We start from the raw sequence: 19,237 nt of genomic DNA on the forward strand, positions 1-19,237 counted from the left end.
TGTACAAGATTTTTTTCAGCTGTCAATAGAATAAAGGTTACTACAAGTAATTTGTCTTCCTAGAATACTGTAAAGGGCTGCAGAATAACATTATATATATATATATATAATTAGGAAAAACAAGAATAGTTTTGTCTTGTTCTATTCTCGTCTTGTCATACCCCTTGAATATATGTATTGTATTAAGCGCTGCGTAAATTGTTGGTGCTATATAAATAAAAGATAATAATAATAGTTACGATAGTACCCTGATCATATCCCTGATAGTGATAGGGTAGTACACAGATCTGATTTATGGGCGCCCTCCAGTGGAGGATTTACCTCACATCCAGAATACATTGTAATGCACGTGAAAAAAAACTGTATGTCATGTAACCTATTGGGGTCACTTACTGATTTTATGCCAATAACATATACCCACACATATAAAGGATATACATTTCAGATACATCTGCTCTCATCATTTGCCTATACCTCACGTATCATTTATCTATATCAATGAATATCTCATATGGATATAATCAATTGCAGTGTCAACAACTCTGTGATGGGAGGCTCCTGAAATCTTCTGCCTATGATCACTAGAGGTATGAAACCAGCCTTGAACGTCTCAGTAAAACAAAAGACACAAAAAGATTTCTGTTAAACGTGAAAATTTTATTTCCACACAAGCAAGAAAATGTGACATACAAATCTTGTCTTGTGATACACACTGTCAGCAGTAATTAAGAGATCTCAGAAAATTGGGAGTCTGCCCTCCCACAGAAACAGTTAAACATACAGCTGGCAGTACCACTCCTGCCAGCCTTGAGAATCATGGAATGACCAGCTCAGAAGCAGCCTCACAAATGATATGTTCACTTTGGTACGAGGGTGAAACCTCTCTACAGATACACATTTTATGATAGAATCTAAATAAAGTGAGATGGCATCACACTGGAAGTGATATGGAGCGGGAAATTTTGAGTTGCTAAAAGAAAATAAAACAAATTTTCTGAAGCTAGGAATATATAAAAAAAACTTTGACTGGTGGTATAATTATCACAACTGATAAAAGTGCCAGAAGAAAGGCAGCGCCACCTACTGGAGCAGTAACCAGTTCTAATACTGCAGGGCTGGGTTTAATAATCTGTTAGAACCATACAAAAAGAAATATAATAGATAGCATTGTTTGTGGTCATCATAGGAGTGCATGCAGTAGATAAAATAAATAAATAAATAAATAGGACGGACTATTTATGCCTTATCAAACATAACGTCGGGAAATTTAACAATAGCAGGATATAGGAAAATGTTTTTCCTAATCTTTCTATTCCAGACCAGTATTTTCCTTGCCGATAGGCTGGTAATGATATGCAATGTTATCCAACAAAAGGAGCTGGAGGGCATCTCATTGTTATTGCATTTAGGTTATAAATGGTTACATTTGTTAAAAGCACCGTCATGCCAAAAAAAATAGACAGACACTTGCACTACTCGGACTCTTGCTGGGGACCTTTCCTGTAAGCAATAAATTACTGTGATTACCAAAAATAATAATAGAAAAAATGGTGTGACGGGAATACAATATATATTCCCTTAATGTTCACCCACCAGTTACCTCCTTAGACTCTCTCAGCTAACATCATGTCTCCTTTGATGTTTCGGAGTCTTGGGGCAAGTTCTGCAAATAGAAATATGTTTGTCCAACATTAAAGTTGGATTGGTGGGTTTTGGGGGCTTCAGGTTCTCACAATCGACAACGTTCGATTCAAAACTTTCTATACTTTGCAAGGCTCGATCTTCCATAATGCAAATATCGCATATGACCTAGTTTTTTTTTGTTTTTGTTTTTTTAAATAAAAGGAAGCACTGCACCTCAGTTACACTCTGCAGAACATAATTTATTATGCAGATTTCTGCAATTTATCTCACCTAAAACGACCATGTACCTTTCTTATTATATCAGCTCTATGTGCACAGAATCATTCCACATTCTGTGTAGAGCGTTAAGTCTATAAAAATGTTGTATACCTCTGCCTCCTTGAACTGAAAGGAAGAGAAATAAGTTGCCCCTATGTTAAGGTTTATATAGGTTTATCAATATATGGATAAATAGATCTATATATATATCCAGCACACATAATATGTACATATATTAACTGTACTGGACAACACCTCCCCCAGCATTTCTCATATCCCTTTAGACTGTGGGAAGGAGGACACAGTTGCAAGATCACATTGTGAGGGCATGGAAGTAATCAGCTGGGAAGCAGGACATGTTCCAGGCAGTCCCAGTGCCTCCAGAGTGTAAGAAGAGAGAGAAGAAAGAGCAGGGATGAGAGGAGACGTAGCCGGGTTTTGACTAAAGGGGTGATAAAACTAGCTGCTGTAGATACAAAGACCAGAAGCACCGCCATCAAAGCCAGCAGAACGTTGATGAACTTGCCCAACAGAGCTCGGGCGTTGGCATTTTCCACACCTTCCAATTGCACAACCTGCTGCTGCTGCTGTTGTAGCTCCAGCTTAGTAATTCGTGTCAGGCAGGACTCCACTGCTTCCTAAATGAGAGACTGTGTTACTGTATTGGTTTAACTGAAAAATTAATATACAAGCGGATAGAAAAGAAATAGCTAAGAGAGAAAGTAAAAGCAAGATTTTTTAGGAGTGGGATGAACTGTATGTTCATGTGATTGACTAGGTATTGGTGAAATTGAAAGTTAAAAAAGGAATAACTCATTTTACAAATTATTATTTAATAAAGTGCAATTAGAACTTTGCATAATGGATCCTTTATATGGGACCTAACAGTTACCCCAGACTCCAGTCTTTTAATTAGAGTGCTCCTGTGTGGAAAAACACAGCAGAGCTGATGGATGTACACTATGTGTTACAAAAACATCTATTTTCCTCACATAATAGCACAGTACAGAAGTATAACTCTACTCTGCTCAGTGGATGCGACTATGACATTCTTTGATGATGTTCTGTATGCCCTCTTAAGCATGTTCTGGATACTCTTTATATATAGTGGGACTTGATGGTAAACATACACTATATGGACAAAAGTATTGCAACAACCCTTCTAATTGTTGAATTTAGGTGTTTCATACACACTGCTAACAGATGTATAAAATCAAGCACAGAGGGCAGCTATCTCTATAGATAAACATTGGCAGTAGAATGGGCAGTACTGAAGAGCTCAGTTACTTTAAACATGGCAGTGTCATAGGATGCCACCTTTGCCACAAGTCAGCTCTTGAAATCTCTGCCATGCCCTGGTCCACTGTATTGTAGTGATATTATTGTGAGGTGAAAATGTCTAGTAGCAGCAACAGCTCAGACACAAAGCTGTAGACCACACGCACTTGAAGAGCAGGGCTGCCGAATGCTGAACAACGTAATGCGTAAAAATGATCTGTCCTCTGTAGCATCATTCACTAGAGTTCCAAACCGCCTCTGGAAACAACTTCAGCAGGAGCACTGTGTCAGGTTTTCCATGGCTGAGCAGCTGCAGACAAGCCATATATCACTATGCAGGATACCAAGGGTCGCCTGGAGTGGTGTAAAGCACACCACCACTGGACTCAGGAGCAGTGGAAATGTGTTCTCTGTAGTGATCAATCAATCACCATCTGGAAGTTTGATGGACGAATCTGGGTTTGGTGGATGCCAGGAGAACACTACCTAATTTAATGCATAGTGACTACTGCAAACTTTGGCAGAAGAAGGATAATGGCCGGGGCTGTCATTCAGGGTTTGGGATAGGCCCCTTAGTTCCAGTAAAGGGTAATGTAAAAAAAAATATAAAAACATTTTAGACAATCTTACTTTGTGGGTGAACTGGAACAGAGATTAAGAGCCAGGCCTTCTAATCCAACATGAGTGCCTGACATTACAAATGTTCTGCTGGATTCAAGACTTCCCACAGAAAAACACTCCAAAATCTTGTGGAAAGCCTTCCCAGAAGACTAACTACATACCGTATTGGCTCGGATATAGGCCGCACCCGAATATAGGCCGTGCCCTAAAAGTTAGGTGCTTTTTTAAAGAAAAAAATTTCTTAGTTAAAAAAAAACACTTAGTGGAACAGATATGCTGCCACTCTGCCCCCGTGAGATATGCTGCCACTCGGCCCTCCCCAGACATGCTGCCACTCTGCCCCCCCGAGATATGTTGCCACTCTATCCCCCCCGAGATATGCACTCTGCCCCCGAGATGTGCCCCCCCCCCGAGATATGCTGCCACTCTATCCCCCCCTGAGATATGCTGCCACTCTGCCCCCAAGAGGACAGCTACGCAGTACGCGTATTCAACTTCCGGTGCTGGCACTTCCGCAATTGGAAGTGCCAGCAAGGAAGATTGTTAGCGTACATCGCCCAGACGTTTACCGGCTGCGGCGATGCAAGCGTTAACAACCTCTCGATGCTGGCACGTCTGCACGTTGTGCTTTAACAATCTCCCTTGCCACGACTCCCCCCGTGGGAATTCCCGGCAAGGGAGATTGTTAAAGCACATCGTGCAGATGTGCCGGCAGCGGGGGCTGTTTACGCACATCGCCGCTTCCGGTGAACGTCTGCGCGATGCGCTTAGACAACCTTTCGTGCCGGCACTCCCCCCAATGAAAGTGCTGGCAGGGGAGGCTGTCTCAGCGTATCGGAGAGTAGGATGCAGATCCCCTGCACCGCTGCAGGGGATCTGTATCCTAACCCTGCTGCCTGCCCGGCGCCCGGAACTGCATGTCCCGGGCGTCGGGCGCTAGACCCCGAATATAGGCCGCACCCCCACTTTAAAGACTTAAAGTGGGGGAAAAAAGTGCGGCCTATATTCAAGCCAATACGGTATTAATGTCTATGTATTTAGAATGCAATGTCATAAAAGTCCCTTTTGGTGTAATGGTCAGATGCCCCAATAATTTTGTCCATATTGTGTATGTATGGTGTTCCTCCATACAGAAAGCATAGAAAATAGAAGAATGCGACAAATTTCAAACTGGAATGAAGATTGTAACTACTGGATTAGAGGCTATTTATTACTGGTTAGCAAACAAAGAGATTACATTGCTCTCTATTCATACCTGAATGTCCCTAGCTCGCTCATATGATTGATAAGCAACTTTTTCCTCCATGCTTGCCAGTTCCTGCTTCAGAAGTGTCATCTCATTTTGGTGAAGCTCTGTCAGGTCATTTAGCTGCTCTTCCAACCTCTCGTACCTGGGGAAGAGGGGCAAGAAACAGACAAAGAGTGTCTTTTACATATTTATTTGTGGTGTAAAAGCAGGGGACAATATTAACAATAGCTGATAGATTAGCAACCTTATGGCTACAGTAATACGTTTTTGTATGTTTTTGAAATGGTATAAATAAATATTTGACTGCTCAAACCAAATGTAGAATTTAGAAGCCAGACAGACAGTATAAAAATGAAGCCAGGGATGTATCCAGAGAAATCCTGGCACCCAAACGTACATAGGCCAAGGTTTCTTGTAACAATTAACCTAAATAGGTCTCACATTAACCTCATCCCACTGTGAATGGGTGGGTAATCCTTAACTCAACTGACATCTTGACTTCTTAATGAACAGACCCAAGAGTATGACAGAAGAACTGTTCTTCTGGACAGTCTTTGGTCATGGAAGTATTTTTGTAAAATTAATTTCAGTGACACTAATTCACTACCATGATTCCAACAATGAACATGAGAATGCACTCCATCCGTGTGTGCCATTTGTAATTTTTTTCCGAACCAAGAAGCATATTTAAATCCATTTAAAACTACTGTTTATTGCACTCAACCACAGCATTCAGAAAATAGTTTCAAATTAACAAATGCATCTTGAAACCAATGTTTATATACCACATTTGCTCGATTATAAGACGAACCCTCAAATTTTGGATCTTATTGGGGGGAAAAAAGAAAATGCCTGAAGACTACCCTAATGGGAAAAAAATCAAAACCACTGTTTTTGTCATCTTATTGCATGTGTAGAGTGTTTTTTTTCTTGCTCACCAGTCAGTGGCTCAGATAGGAATAGCACATCATAATGGGGAAAAATAAATAAATCCAATACATTTCCTATTAGTGCTGCTACTATTTTAGGAAAAGAAACATTCCATAACATGTACCTTCTTGGGAATCAAGACCCTAGTTTGGGCGTGACACCTGACATCAGTGCCACCTATGAATACAGTGAATCAGAAACTAAACAATGCTGGGGAGACAGAGGAGTTTCAAAGAAGTGATAAACAAAACTTCAAAGAAATGCATTAAGAAGGGGATAACAGGTATTGCAACATTGAAAATGCATTTTCTTACACAGTGATTCATGTTCCTCTGATATGTCTGATCTAAATTTATGAAGGACTGTTTTGACCTGTGGGTAATGTGCTAGACACTTCCTCCTGGCTATAGACACTTTGTGTCACTGTTATAACATGGAACATGAGCTGTTGGCTATATGACTAAACATTTAAAAGAATATGAATAAACAAAAAACGAAAACACAATGAACATTTTAGAAATGCTGCAATTTTTAGAAAATTTAACATTTAAAAAATGTTGTTCATGTTTGGTAGTTTGGGTTGTTTTTTTTTGTTGTTGCCTAATTTATCCTCATTGATTTTGTCTGCTAATTCGCCATATCTGCAGTCTCTTGAAAAAAAAAAGTTTGATATTTCTGCATAGATTGTACATAGGGGCAATGATGTATTCTGGCCTAGGCTTACTGGGCCCCAGGCCAAGGAGGGCAGTAGTCTGCCTGATGCACAACTGGGGGCAGATTGCACTCTTGGGAGATCAGGCCCAGTCAGCACAGCCCCATAGACTGCAGTAGAAGGTGATTAGACATCATATCCCGGCACTCCATGTGTTAAAGGAACAGTGTGCCTTTTAATGCAAAGAAGATGCGGGGGGGGGGGGCTGCCATAAAGAAGGTAGGCACAGAATTTTACTGATAAAACATTGGGGTTTATTTAATAAAAGGAAGAATTGGCAGGAAATTCTGCAGGTGAGATATAGGTTTAATCCCTTCAGGTCTGGTGACATACCAGGTACGTCATGCCCAAGCGGGCTCACCGGTCTGTGACATACCTGGTACGTCACACCAAATAAATGTCCACATCACCAATCATTGTGATCGCGGGGGAAATGCGGCTGTTGTCTGCCCAGGTGTCTGTTGTGGTTGCCGTGGGCCACATAGAAAGGTAAGTAGGGTGTCTTTGAAACCTTCAAGGGGTGTGCTTTTAGGAAATACATATAGTTTTATGGGATTAAATTAATATTTGGGACCTCTACTGTGTCTCAAACGAGACATGAGCCTAGTAAAGATGTCTGTCAAAATTCCAAGTTTGAAAAATGAAATGCACATGTTCCAGTTTTGACTCCAAAATTGTTGACTCCATATTGTTGTATACGAGGGGTGTTACTGAACACAAATCAAGACTTTTTATTGTTCTTTGACATATCGAAAAATAAACATGGGGAAGCTGCACAGTGAATGTGAAAAATATTTTGCTTTTTTGGAAGGTGCTGGTGTGGAATCAGCTGCATGAGACAGGTTAATATTCCCCTAACCAGATCCCCTGAGCTGTCTAATTTTTGAAAATATATAGTTTTAAGGGGTTTACTTGTGTACCCTTCATGATAAACAACATTTCTGTGGTGCATGTTTAGCTGCAATTTTCTCAATTACTGTACCCACACAAGTTATATTTTTTTCCCCAAAGACAAGAAGAGCTTTCATTAGATATCATTATTGTGATCATATATACAGTATGTGCTCGATTATAAGACGACCCCCCAAAATCTGAATATTAATTAAGGAAAAAAAGAAAAAGCCTGAATATAAGACTACCCTATAGGAAAAAAGTTTTACTAGTAAATATTAATTCATGTAAACTATTTTTTTCATCTTTAATAAAAGCTATGATTGAGAAAAATATTTTTTTTCTTTTTATTTCCTTTTATTTGCCAACCTGCCCCCCCAGTTATGCACATCTGCCCCCAGGCTATGCCTTGTAACCCCCATATGACACTCTGGCATATAGTGGGTTAAAAGGCGTATCATGGGAAAGAGTGGTTTACTAAAAAAAATATTATGAAAAAAAAGACTTTTATTTGAATATTTTAACTATCTACAAAAGCTTATGAAAATACCGGCTAAATAGATTCTAATACTTGTTTAACCCCTTTGGTCCCTTATGCACCTTGCTTGTCTTAAAAATAATAAAATTTAAAAAAAAAAAACCTAAAAAAAAAACAAGTGACCTCAAACGTTTGAACAGTACTGTATATATACTGGCTCAGTATACAGCAGAAAACCCATTGTGATTCTACACAGCAGGCAAAAGGGGGAAAATGCTAGGCTTGTGCAAATGACTTACTGAACCAACTAGACTCGTGGACTAGGAAGTATTCACTCACAGGTACCCACCTGTAACGCTCCTCCTGTAGACACTGTGTCATGTAGCTATAATCTCGCTGCAGCTGTGATTTCAGATCTTCCATTGTATCTTCTATATGGCTCTGTCCATCTTTGATCTCACACAGCTCTTCCAGGATAGCATCAAAACCCCCATGGTGCCCATGGTGATGCCCATCCAATGTGTTAGATCTAGGGCTGCCTGGCCCTACTGGTCCTGCCCCAGAGTTACTTCCTCCCCCGCCCGATCCAGATGTAGCACTGGAACACTCATCATCACTGCCATACTTGGGGCTAGGTGCAAGAGTGGCACTTCCACTTAGAGCTCGAGCACCCCCCTGTCCCTCTCCATCTTCTTCTAGTCCATCCTTTAGGTGTGGAATGTTGTCTGCACTTCCAAATTTGTTACGTATGAGACTGGCAAACTCCCGGGGTTTTGATACCACTGCAGTGTGTGTAACCTGAGACAGGCCAGAAAGTCCTCCCTTTACACCCTCCACTACCCCACCCCCAAAGCCACTGATGCCTGCTCGCACGTTGGCTCCCACATCTTTGAGTCCCTGCTGCATGTCCCTCAATACATCTTTGGGCTGCCGAGAAATACCATTCTGCTCAATTTCCTTCAGTTTCTTGTGATAATGCTCCAGTTTCTTGTGCAAATGAGCAATTGTTTGAGCAGACTTCTGATTCTTCTTCTCAAAAACCTGAGGGTTATGAAAACAGAAGACAGATTAGGATTATTTGGCCCATCTAGCCTGCCCATTACTTCTGGTGCAAAGACTCAAAACTCCCATCGCATGCCAAGAAGCCCATGTGGATACTGACATAGGCTGTAAGGAAAGACAATTATATCCCTTAAGTCCAAATTTTGCTGGGCTGTCACTAAAAAAACCAAGGTTGTCAGCTTGGTGTAACTTTGCTGAAAATTGTGAGCAATCAATTGTGTGCCACTATACTTTACATTGCAAAGCTTACTTCTGTAGCAAACATGATTTCATCAGACATCTCCATATTTGCATCACTTATTCTTAGGTAGAGAAGAAGTTACTTTTAAAAAGTGATTCTGGTGCAAAATACCAATATGCTACTATTTACAAAAAATGTGCTAATATAGGGGTAGACCAATGTCAATAAAAAAACTGAAGCTATAAAACATCCAGAATTTGTTCCATTTTACTAAACATCACTTGCCAAAATGCAAACATATACTATATGGACAAAAGTATTGGGAAACCTGACCATTACACCAACATTTTATGAAATCGTATTCTAAATACATAGACGCTAATATGAAGTTGGCCCCCCCTTTGCAGGTATAACAGCTTCCACTATTCTGGGAAGGCTTTCCACAAGATTTTGGAGTATTTCTGTGGGGATTTTTGCACATTCATCCAGTAGATTATCAGTGAGGTCAGCCACTTATTTTGGAGGAGAAGGCCTGGTTCCCAATCTGTGTTCCAGTTCATCCCAAAGCTGTTTGATAGGGTTGAGGTGAGGGCTCTGTACAGTCCAGTCCAGTCAAGTTCTTCTACATCAAACTCATCCAATCATGTCTTTATGGACCTTCATGTTAGAAAATAAAACTGTCCCCCAAAGGAAGCATAGCATTGTCCAAAATGTCTTGCTGAGGCATTAACATTACCCTTTACTGAAACTACTGTAAGTGGCTTAGTCCAAGCCCTGAAAAAAAAGCCCCACCAAAAGTGAGCTCTTTTCTTTGCAGGACCCACTGAAACAAAACTTTTCACCACAAAAGGTCACCCACCTTATAGTTCAGATGGTTCAATATTACCTTTGGCTCTTCAGAATATCAACTGAATTATTTCCCTAGTCTTTTATCACCAACATCAGCACATAGATGATTAGTTACAGACAAAGGAACATTCTACAAACTGTAGGGTCACAGTTTATCTCTGTATCTGGTGGATCCATGTTACCTGCTTAATACGAGAGGCCTGCTGTCGGTCTGCGTTGTTAGCCAGCTTTAGATACTCTGCTACATTATCATCCCGAGCTTCCTGTTCTATTTTGATCTGTTCTGTGATTTTGAGGATCTTCTGGTGGAGATGGTCCATGGCCGCTTTGGTGCGTTGGGGGTCCGGTGCACCCTCTGGGACTTCCAAGCTGATGTTTCCCTCTGAGCCTCCATGAGCTGCACAGGGTGGGAGACTCAAGGTACTCAGATCCCCCTTGTCCAATTGCTGATGGGAGAAAAGATTGAAAAGATGAAGCTTTATGGCATATTATCGTCAATTCTGTGACAGTCCAGTGAAGTCAACACAAGCACAGCCAGACAGTTGTGAAAATTCCTGACATAGACAATCTTAACCTTTACGCTTTGATGCAAGTTTTCCAGCAAAGTTTGAATCCATATATTTGTTTTGTTACAGAAAAAAATTACATTTTGGGGAAAAAAATATTATGCGATAATTGATTAAAATTTACTTTAAACAATACAATTTATTAGCTTTACCCTGGTTAGCTTTCCTTATTGAACATGTGAACATGACTAAATCCTCTGCCTAACAATGCTCATCAAACCACTGCTTAACTTTACCTAGGATTCGGGAGGGCGCAAATAATTTGATACACTTCGCTCATGAAATTAAACAAAGCCTTGGTCTTAAGATCTATGTGAGAGGACATAGAGGAGACCGCAACGGACACTGTGCTCTGGGTGTCTGAGGATTGCTACATATAGTTAGACGCATTGTAAATGGCACAAAGGGACACTGATAGTTATTGACAGCATCCTGGTATGCCTGAATCAGTAGGATGCTAGGCAGAAATGGGTTTTTCCTAGAGGGACAATGTGGTGACAGTCCCTGGGCCACTTTGCTAGGGGCAGATTTCCCTATTAAGAGCCAAAATTCTCCTCTTTCCTCCCCTGATAACCCTATTCCCTAAAAGCTCATACTCTTTGCTGACTATGAGTGTATCACAGTGCACTTAAAGTCACAATAATTTGTATAGAAACTGCTGGAAATTGGTTTTAATTTACAAGCACTCTTAAAGTGAAAAACATAAGGAGGGTGCCAAATAGTATTTTTTGTTGCGGTGCCATTTGGTCTAACCTGCTTGCTCCCTTGGATCCACACTACAGTGTACATGGGGAGTAGGTGAAACAAATGACTCTGGCAGCCCACCGCAGGATAAACATGTTGCTGCTCCGGCATTATAGCCTGCTTGGATTCTACGCCTTTACTTACTGCACCCAGCAAAACAAGTTCCAAATAACACCAAGGAGAAAAAATGGCTACACAGCAAATCAGTATGTGTTAAATGATTTGCGTGGGCTCAAAAAAAAAAATCAATGCAAACCTGTTTGGTATCACAGCAATAATAATGCATATTTAATTGGTTAGTGTGGGTGTGATATACAACATTAAACCTGCTATATTGCAGGCTCCACATTTTTACTTGTTGTTGGCCACATTCAGCTGTGAACTATGGTCAGAGCATTCTTCCTTTATCTGGAGAGATGTTTAATAACTGTACCTGGTTAAAAATGATAATATTTTTTTACTTTAAGAGCATTAAATGATGCGTACTATATAGAAGTTTGGTGTAGCATGAAAGAAAACAAACATATTTGCTGAAAAGCATGTTGGCAGTGTAGGTAATCAACACAATCAAGAGCTCAAATTAGATATTAAGGGACACAAAGACCTTTATTGTCACACCACAACCATGCTACCCCTCCAACAGCATACCGTTCTTGTTCCCTACATTATTTCCTCAGTCACCTGTGTCCATTTTAGTGCTTCTACAGATACCCCTGTACCTTCCAAATGTCTCTGATTAAAGGGGACAGTCCCTCTTTTGGACATACATCCCCCTATTGCTCTTTCTTCCACTGATGTCCCAGAGGTATAGTGTACATCAGCCTTAAAAGTCATAATGTCTATGTAAACAGCTGAAAATATGTTTACAAATTAAATTGTGCAAATAAAATAGATCGTTCACATGACAAAAATGCATACGTTAAGAGTCCCAAGAGACAACTCTAAACCCCCTCCCTGAACAAAGCATTTTCCATTGTTCCCCCCACTGTTCATTTCTTTCCCCTTTTCCTCCTGTTCTCTTATCCATTTTCTCTTCTCTAGACATTTCTTTTAGTTACCACAAGGTAAAAGTGAGATTAGGACTTTTTGTCTAGTAGAACGGGATAAGATAGCGTCACTAAATTGCAATTATACAGCATCAGAAAGCCATAGTAGGAAGGCTTTGGCTTTTCACTAAATGGCACCAGTGAAAAAAAAGTTCCCATTTAAACAGACATTAACAAAAATCATCCAATTATCTGGATGAAACCAAGGTGAAACAAGCATTGCACTAACCACTGCTAAGGGATGAAAACCATATATTTAAGATAATAATAAATAAATAAAACGGGGGGTCATGAGGAGAGTTCAATACCTTTAAATGCGGCAATAGACAATGCTATGCTTCCTTTAAGGCATTGTTTTACCTCCTTCAGTACCGAGAGTTTAGGTAAATAACGTTTTTATTGACAGAAAAGGAGTACAGCAAGAAAGGGTAAGACAAAAAGAACATTGATACAATGATGGTCAAAAATGTGTGATTTCTGTAAACTATCTATTGCATTGGAGGTCAGACAGCGTACAATAGAATCGCATTGATAACAATTGGAGGCATACAGAAGAAATCGAGCAGTTAGACATTCGCGGTGTAGGTCGGAATTCATAGAGATACAGATCATAAAATTGCAGGCGTCGGGTGAAAGCAAATGTTTCCAAGTACATGGAGCAATATATATGTCTCGTGAGCCAGAAACCACAAATGATAATATCACACTTGGGCCAGTATGGGGGGGGACCATAAAATGGAAGTGGAGAAGGGCGTCCAAACAGACAATACATCACTATGGGAACACAAGGGGGGGGGGTTCGGTGTCAAAATCACTGATTCGCATCGCCTCAGGTGAAGGCCACCGCCCTCCCGGTCCCCAGGGGATAAAATAAAAAATAATAATAAATAAATAAAATAAAAAGGGGGGGGAGAAAAAGGAAAGGTAGGGGCAAAGAGACATGGAGGGGTATCACCTCAGGAGCTCTGCCAGTGCGGGGGACGACTGGAACGACAGCCAAGTATCCCAGACCTTAGTATATGCTTCCATCCTGTCATTAGACAGGTGGATCAATTCTTCCATTGCCCTTATCTCCTCCACCTGAGCCACCCAGTGACGTAGTGATGGTGATTCAGTGCATTTCCAGTGTCTAGGGATCAGGGAGCGGGCCGCATTAATTAAGATGCCTGGTAACAGATCGTTTCAAAGAAGTCAGGGAAGCATCTGTATGGGAGATTAGGCAAAAAACCGGGGGTGCAGGACACTTCTCGTTTCGACACCTCCTCCACTCCACGTACAACGCCCCGCCAAAAAGGCCGGATCCTCCCACATTCCCACCATATGTGCAAAAACGTACCAGGCTCCTCTCCGCATCTCCAGCAAGTCGGATCACTCCCCGGACATATCTTATTAATGTACACTGGAGTCCTATACCACATAGTGAGAATCTTATAGGCCGTTTCCTGGAATTTGGAAGCAATAGAGCTCTTGTGTGTGAGAATGCAGATCTTTTCCCACTGCTACTCAGAGAGCGATTCCCCAAGGATCTCCTCCCATGCACCCATAAAAGGGGGCAGCGCAGCGGGAGTGCCCGAGTTTAGTAGCTGGTACGAGGTTGAGATCCCTCCCCTCGGCATCTTCTCCAATTGGAGAAGCCGTTCAAAGGCGGTGAGGTCCCTGGATAGGTGATGTTTACCCGGGAGCGATTTGATGTAGTGTATGAGTTGAGAAAAGCGGTATCTGTGGAGGACGCTAGGTCCGGGAAGACCTTCTCAGCGACCAGGGGAGCACCGTTGTCCCAGAAGTAAGTTGCACGGGCCTTGGGATTTAAGCCCATAGAGTGTAGGTATCCCTCTTCCAAGCCTGGAGGAAAGTCTAAGTTGCCTGCTATGGGTGTCAGTGGGGAGGGGAAAGAGGAAAGGAGCCCCCGACCTGACGGGATCTCCATACAGCCAAAGTGGCACGAACAAACGGGTTAGTGCAGGACGGCGTCAACAGGGCTTCAGGGCGAAGCCACATGCAGGTAGATAGAGGAAAGCGCATGGTGGACTGCTCCAGAGCTATCCATAATTTCGAGGGCGGATGATAATTCCATTCCATGACTCGTTGCAGGTGGGAGGCACGATAATAAGTGAGAAAGTCAGGCAGACCAAGTCCCCCCATGTTTTTTGAGCGGGTGAGCACGGCATATCGTAGCCTGGTGGAATCGACCTCTCCAGACATATCGAATCATTAAGGAGCGAAGCTCCCCAAAGAAGACCCTCGGTATGGCTATGGGGAGAGTCTGAAAGAGGTACAAAACCCTTGGGAGTACATTCATTTTGAGCACATTAATTCTGCCGTGCCACGATACGTGGGGGAACGACCAGCGCTGCAAATCTTTTCTGATTTGCGTTAGTAGATTGGGGAAATTAGCGGCGTACACAGTGGTGAGGTCATTCGGCACCCAAACCCCCAAGTATTTAATGCTGTGGTGGCACCATCGGTATGGAAATGAGCTCTGGATCGTCCGCGCCTCTACCGGTGGCAAAGAAACATCCAGGGCCTCGGATTTACCTGTGTTAATTTTGAAATTGGAGCGGGAGCCATAGACTTGCAGCTCTTCATGGATGTGCGGTAGTGAAATGAGTGGCTGTGATACTGCGAATAGTAGATCATCCGCATAGGCGGATACTTTCATGGTACGACCTGAGCAGGCCAGGCCGTGCATGTTAGGATTATGCCGGATAGCCTGCAAAAAGGGTTCAAGGGTGAGGGTAAACAAGAGGGGAGATAGGGGGCAGCCCTGGCGTGTACCGTTAAAAATCTGGAACGGTGCTGTTAGTGCTCCATTTACGCGCACGCGGGCGGAGGGCAGCGAGTACAAAGACGTGACCCAATGCATCAAAGAGTGGCCAAAACCCATAGTCCGAAAGGTTAGGAACATGAAGTCCCAGGCCACCCGATCAGTCCACCACTAGGTCTAGATGATAATACTCCATTAAGAGGAGATCGATTCTGGAGTAAGATCTATGGGGAGGGGAGTAACAGGTGTAGTCCCTGTCTTCTGGATGGAAGGCCCTCCAGCAATCAACTAGTCTATGTTTATGCAGGATAGAATTGAAACGTTGAGTTTGAGACGGCGGGGCTCGAGAGGAGCCGGAGGAGGTGTCCACACGGGGAGCGGGCGGCATGTTTAGATCCCCTCCCAAAACCAGAATACCCTGTTTAAACTCCATAAGGGAGCGGAGAATGCGGGAGAGGGAGGCACACTGTCCCGAATTGGGGAGGTATATGGAAGCGAACGTAAATGTTTGGTCCCGTATGGTACCCTTAACAAAAGTGTATCTACCTTCGGGGTCTCCCCTCATCTCAGACAAGATGAAAGGAGTGTGACGGGAAAACAATATGGCTGTGCCTCTAGACCTCGAGGCCGGGAAGTTGCTGGTGTAAATCAAAGGAAAAGCGGGGTTCCGCAAAGCAGGTGCGTGGGACTCCTTGAAGTGGGTCTCCTGCAAGAGGGCCACAGATACCCTTGCTAGACGGAGTTCTCGGAACAACCGAGACCTCTTTTCCGGGATATTAAGGCGAGGGCCGGAAGGGCGAGTCACAACGAGGCATACTGAAAGGCCCTGAGGCGAAGAGGGGGAGGAGAGGGAAGAAGGAGAAGAAGAAGAAGGAAGAAGAAAAAAAAAAAAAGGAAAAGGGAGGTGAATTCAGGGGATCCTAAAACTTCAAGGGACCGAGAAGGCAGGGGCCCCCGACGATGGTCACTACAGCAAAGACCAAGATGAGCTTCGCCTGTAAACTCCGGATATATTCCGAAGTCCGACGCCCAGGGTAATCCCGAGTTGCTAAGGGAAGTGGAAACCTCACCAGAGAGGTTAGTAGACTGAATGAAACAAAGTGTCGAGCAAGCAGAATAAGAGGAAATTCACAGTATCTGCGCGGTGAAAACTCACAGAAGTAAGACAAATTGTATTACCATCCAACATAGAACATAGGTATGGCATAGAAACTCCCAACCAGCCTCTCAGGCTAAACCGTGTATAATGAGCAGACAAAACGAATATCAGCCCACCCGTATAATCCACAACTATCAGTAGAACATACAATGGTATACCATCGCGTAACAGCGAACGATGCTAACCTGTCCCGTGTGTGTGACCCAGTAGGCGCACGCGTCATATGTGTAGGAGACGGATCGCCTGACGCGAACCTCGTCTTGTCAACGTGTCAATGTAGTGCAGTGTGTCCCACCGAGCAGTGAGACTCGCCAGGAGCTGATTTAGGAGGAGGCCGCCCAAAAATAAATAAATAAATAAATAACATATTTTTTTTGTGTATTAGGGGCTGGGTATATGGTAGGTGTAGAAAGGTGCATACTTCAGGGGTGTTAGAATAGGCAGAACCACGATAGTGCGAGGTGTGAAAGTGAGTGCAGATGTACGGGTGACAGCATGAAAGCGGTGAGTAAGCACCCTAACCTAAACCCAGCTTCGTAAACCAACAGTCCCCATATACCAGGCGGCAGTAGCAGATTCATGGGTACAATACTGCCGTCGAGTAGACGGTCGTCAGGCCTCCGGTCCGAGGTCTTTGAGACAGGAGGACGCGACGATCCCACCAAGAGCGCAAGTCTCTTCGAGAGGAAACATCCAGGCGTGAGTAAGGGACCATGGAGAACAAGGAGCCCCCATTCGCGTAAGGTGCCATCAGCGGCTAAGGCACACGGAGCAGTCTATAAAAAAAGTTAAAAAAATAAATAAATAAATATATATATATATATTTGTTGTCCCCAGCGTATTTCGTCGGCAAATGCGTGGAACAGTATGCAGTAGAATCATTCTTCACGTGTGTGCGGGGGATGACTTCTCTCGGCAGCGCCGTCTCTGCGCTCAGCTCCCTGGCGTCTAGGCAAAGGGCCCCTTAAAGGAACATTCCCAGAGAGAAGGGAAGGACTCTGCCAATCTTCCACACGAAGTGAAGGAAGGCCCAGGGCATTGAGAACGTCTGCGACGTCTCTGTGCCGACGCACAGTATGAGTATAGCCCCCATGCGTTGAAAGGGGAATCCCCAGCGGTACCGAATACCTCTATCCTGTAGCATGGCACTAAGTGGTCGCATGGCGCTGAGATGGTCGTTTCAGTCTGCCCATATTGTGAGAAGGCGATGGATGGATGCGGATTTTAGGTGAGTGAACCGCGGAGCAGTGGAATCAAGCTGCCATCTCTAAGCAAGGCAAGCCACGCCCTAGTACCGAGAGTTTTTAGTACCCTAAATATTGTACTTTTTTATTGCAATTTTTTATATATGTTGGTTTGCTCAACATTCCCATATTTCCATGCAAATAAGACATCCTTTTTCAAGATAAGTAAGGCTTTTGAAACATTACAAACACAATGATCCATTTATATTTTGCAACATACATAGTTTTTTTTAATGTTCTAGAGGGCTATATCCATCCTTACATATTCCCCTATAGTGTACTATTGTCATAGTTTCCAACAGTATGTCAGGTCTGTGCAAACATAAACATACATTGTACAGCGCTACGGAATTTGGTGGCGCTATATAAAACAATAAATAATAATAATAATACTGCATTGCATTGTGCACAGGCAGCATGGTGTTTAAACTGTGTCCGTCTGAGGGACTTAATGGTGGTAAATGAGCTCAAGATACTCAGTATCTGAACCAGGTAGCCTGGGGATCAATGCTGCAGGGTCACAAAGCACTGCGTTAACTCTGCCTACTTTAGGCTCCATCCCTTTTTTAAATTAATGTTATTTTTTTTTCTCTTAGAATTGTTTAATTGTAGTGCTAGGACAATAGGATGTCAGGGAACTTTAAAAAATAGAACCATTACACACTACTGTATCTGTATGTGCTGATTTAATATTGTTATTTATTATTATTATTTCCCCTGGAATTCTCGTACTTTGCTAGGAAGTTATTTATTCTTAACTGATTTTGTGATGATTCCCCCTTTTCAGATGTTAGCTTATTTTATTTATTTGATATTCTTTTGTTTTATTTGATTCCACTTTGTTTTGTTTACTTTTATTTTAGTTAATCACTAAGTGGATATTTATCTGTGTCTGAAAGTAAAGAGGAGAGCTGTGTCCATACCACCCAACTGAATGCCAACTGTCAAGAAAGCCATTGGGTTTTCTGCCATATTTAGGTATTGGTGTGCTGCTATTCAGTAAGCTTTATGTGCTTGTGAGTTGACAGTCCAACTTAAAAATTCAATAAAGCCAACTCCCAATAGCACTTCTAAAAAATCATTTAACACAATTTGCATACACACGCCTGCAGAAAAGTCGAATGTATGCTACTTGAGAAAACGCACACAACTCGCAGATTCATTAACCTGCAAGTTGCAAATGCGAGTTGGAACGTACTTCCTACTCATAAAATCCATGTGAGTTGAGGTCCACTCCCATATAAACTTTCAATCAATGAATCAATAAGCAATAATATAAAAGGAAGGTTCCCCAGGATACCCTAATAACCAGAAGGGGACCTAACAATTGTTATCAAACAAGAAATCTAAATAATGATTTAATAATTTCTGATAGTCTCTATGATACTTTTTGTAGTATAATCCCTAATGCAAGTGCATACCTATTTGCATCTGATACTTACCTTGGATCCTAGGAGAGGGCTTCCAAGCTGTATCATCCCAGGCACAGGTTCAGCTGGAAATAATTCAGGTAACAAGAGACCTAGGGGGCTGGTGCACAGAGCCTGTCCAAGTACCCCTA

General features: G+C 42.4%; 1 protein-coding gene across 3 annotated transcripts in view; it reads right to left on the bottom strand.

The window, feature by feature from the left end:
* Positions 1 to 2,240: 2,240 nt before the first annotated feature.
* LOC149287933 (transmembrane and coiled-coil domains protein 2-like) overlaps positions 2,241 to 19,237 on the bottom strand; it is a 33,892-nt gene continuing 16,895 nt past the window's right edge. For all 3 annotated transcript variants that reach the window (XM_089492318.1, XM_089492316.1, XM_089492319.1), the window contains 4 exons: positions 10,336 to 10,599; positions 8,411 to 9,102; positions 5,057 to 5,192; positions 2,241 to 2,540 (listed from right to left, as the gene is read on the bottom strand). In XM_089492318.1, the coding sequence (XP_089348444.1) occupies positions 2,241 to 2,540; positions 5,057 to 5,192; positions 8,411 to 9,102; positions 10,336 to 10,599 (1,392 nt within the window). The remainder of the gene's footprint in view (positions 2,541 to 5,056; positions 5,193 to 8,410; positions 9,103 to 10,335; positions 10,600 to 19,237) is intronic.

Source organism: Sceloporus occidentalis, unplaced genomic scaffold (genome assembly GCF_023333645.1).
Source record: "Sceloporus occidentalis isolate IW3139 unplaced genomic scaffold, rSceOcc1.0.p SCAF_55, whole genome shotgun sequence".
Taxonomy (NCBI): domain Eukaryota; kingdom Metazoa; phylum Chordata; class Lepidosauria; order Squamata; family Phrynosomatidae; genus Sceloporus; species Sceloporus occidentalis.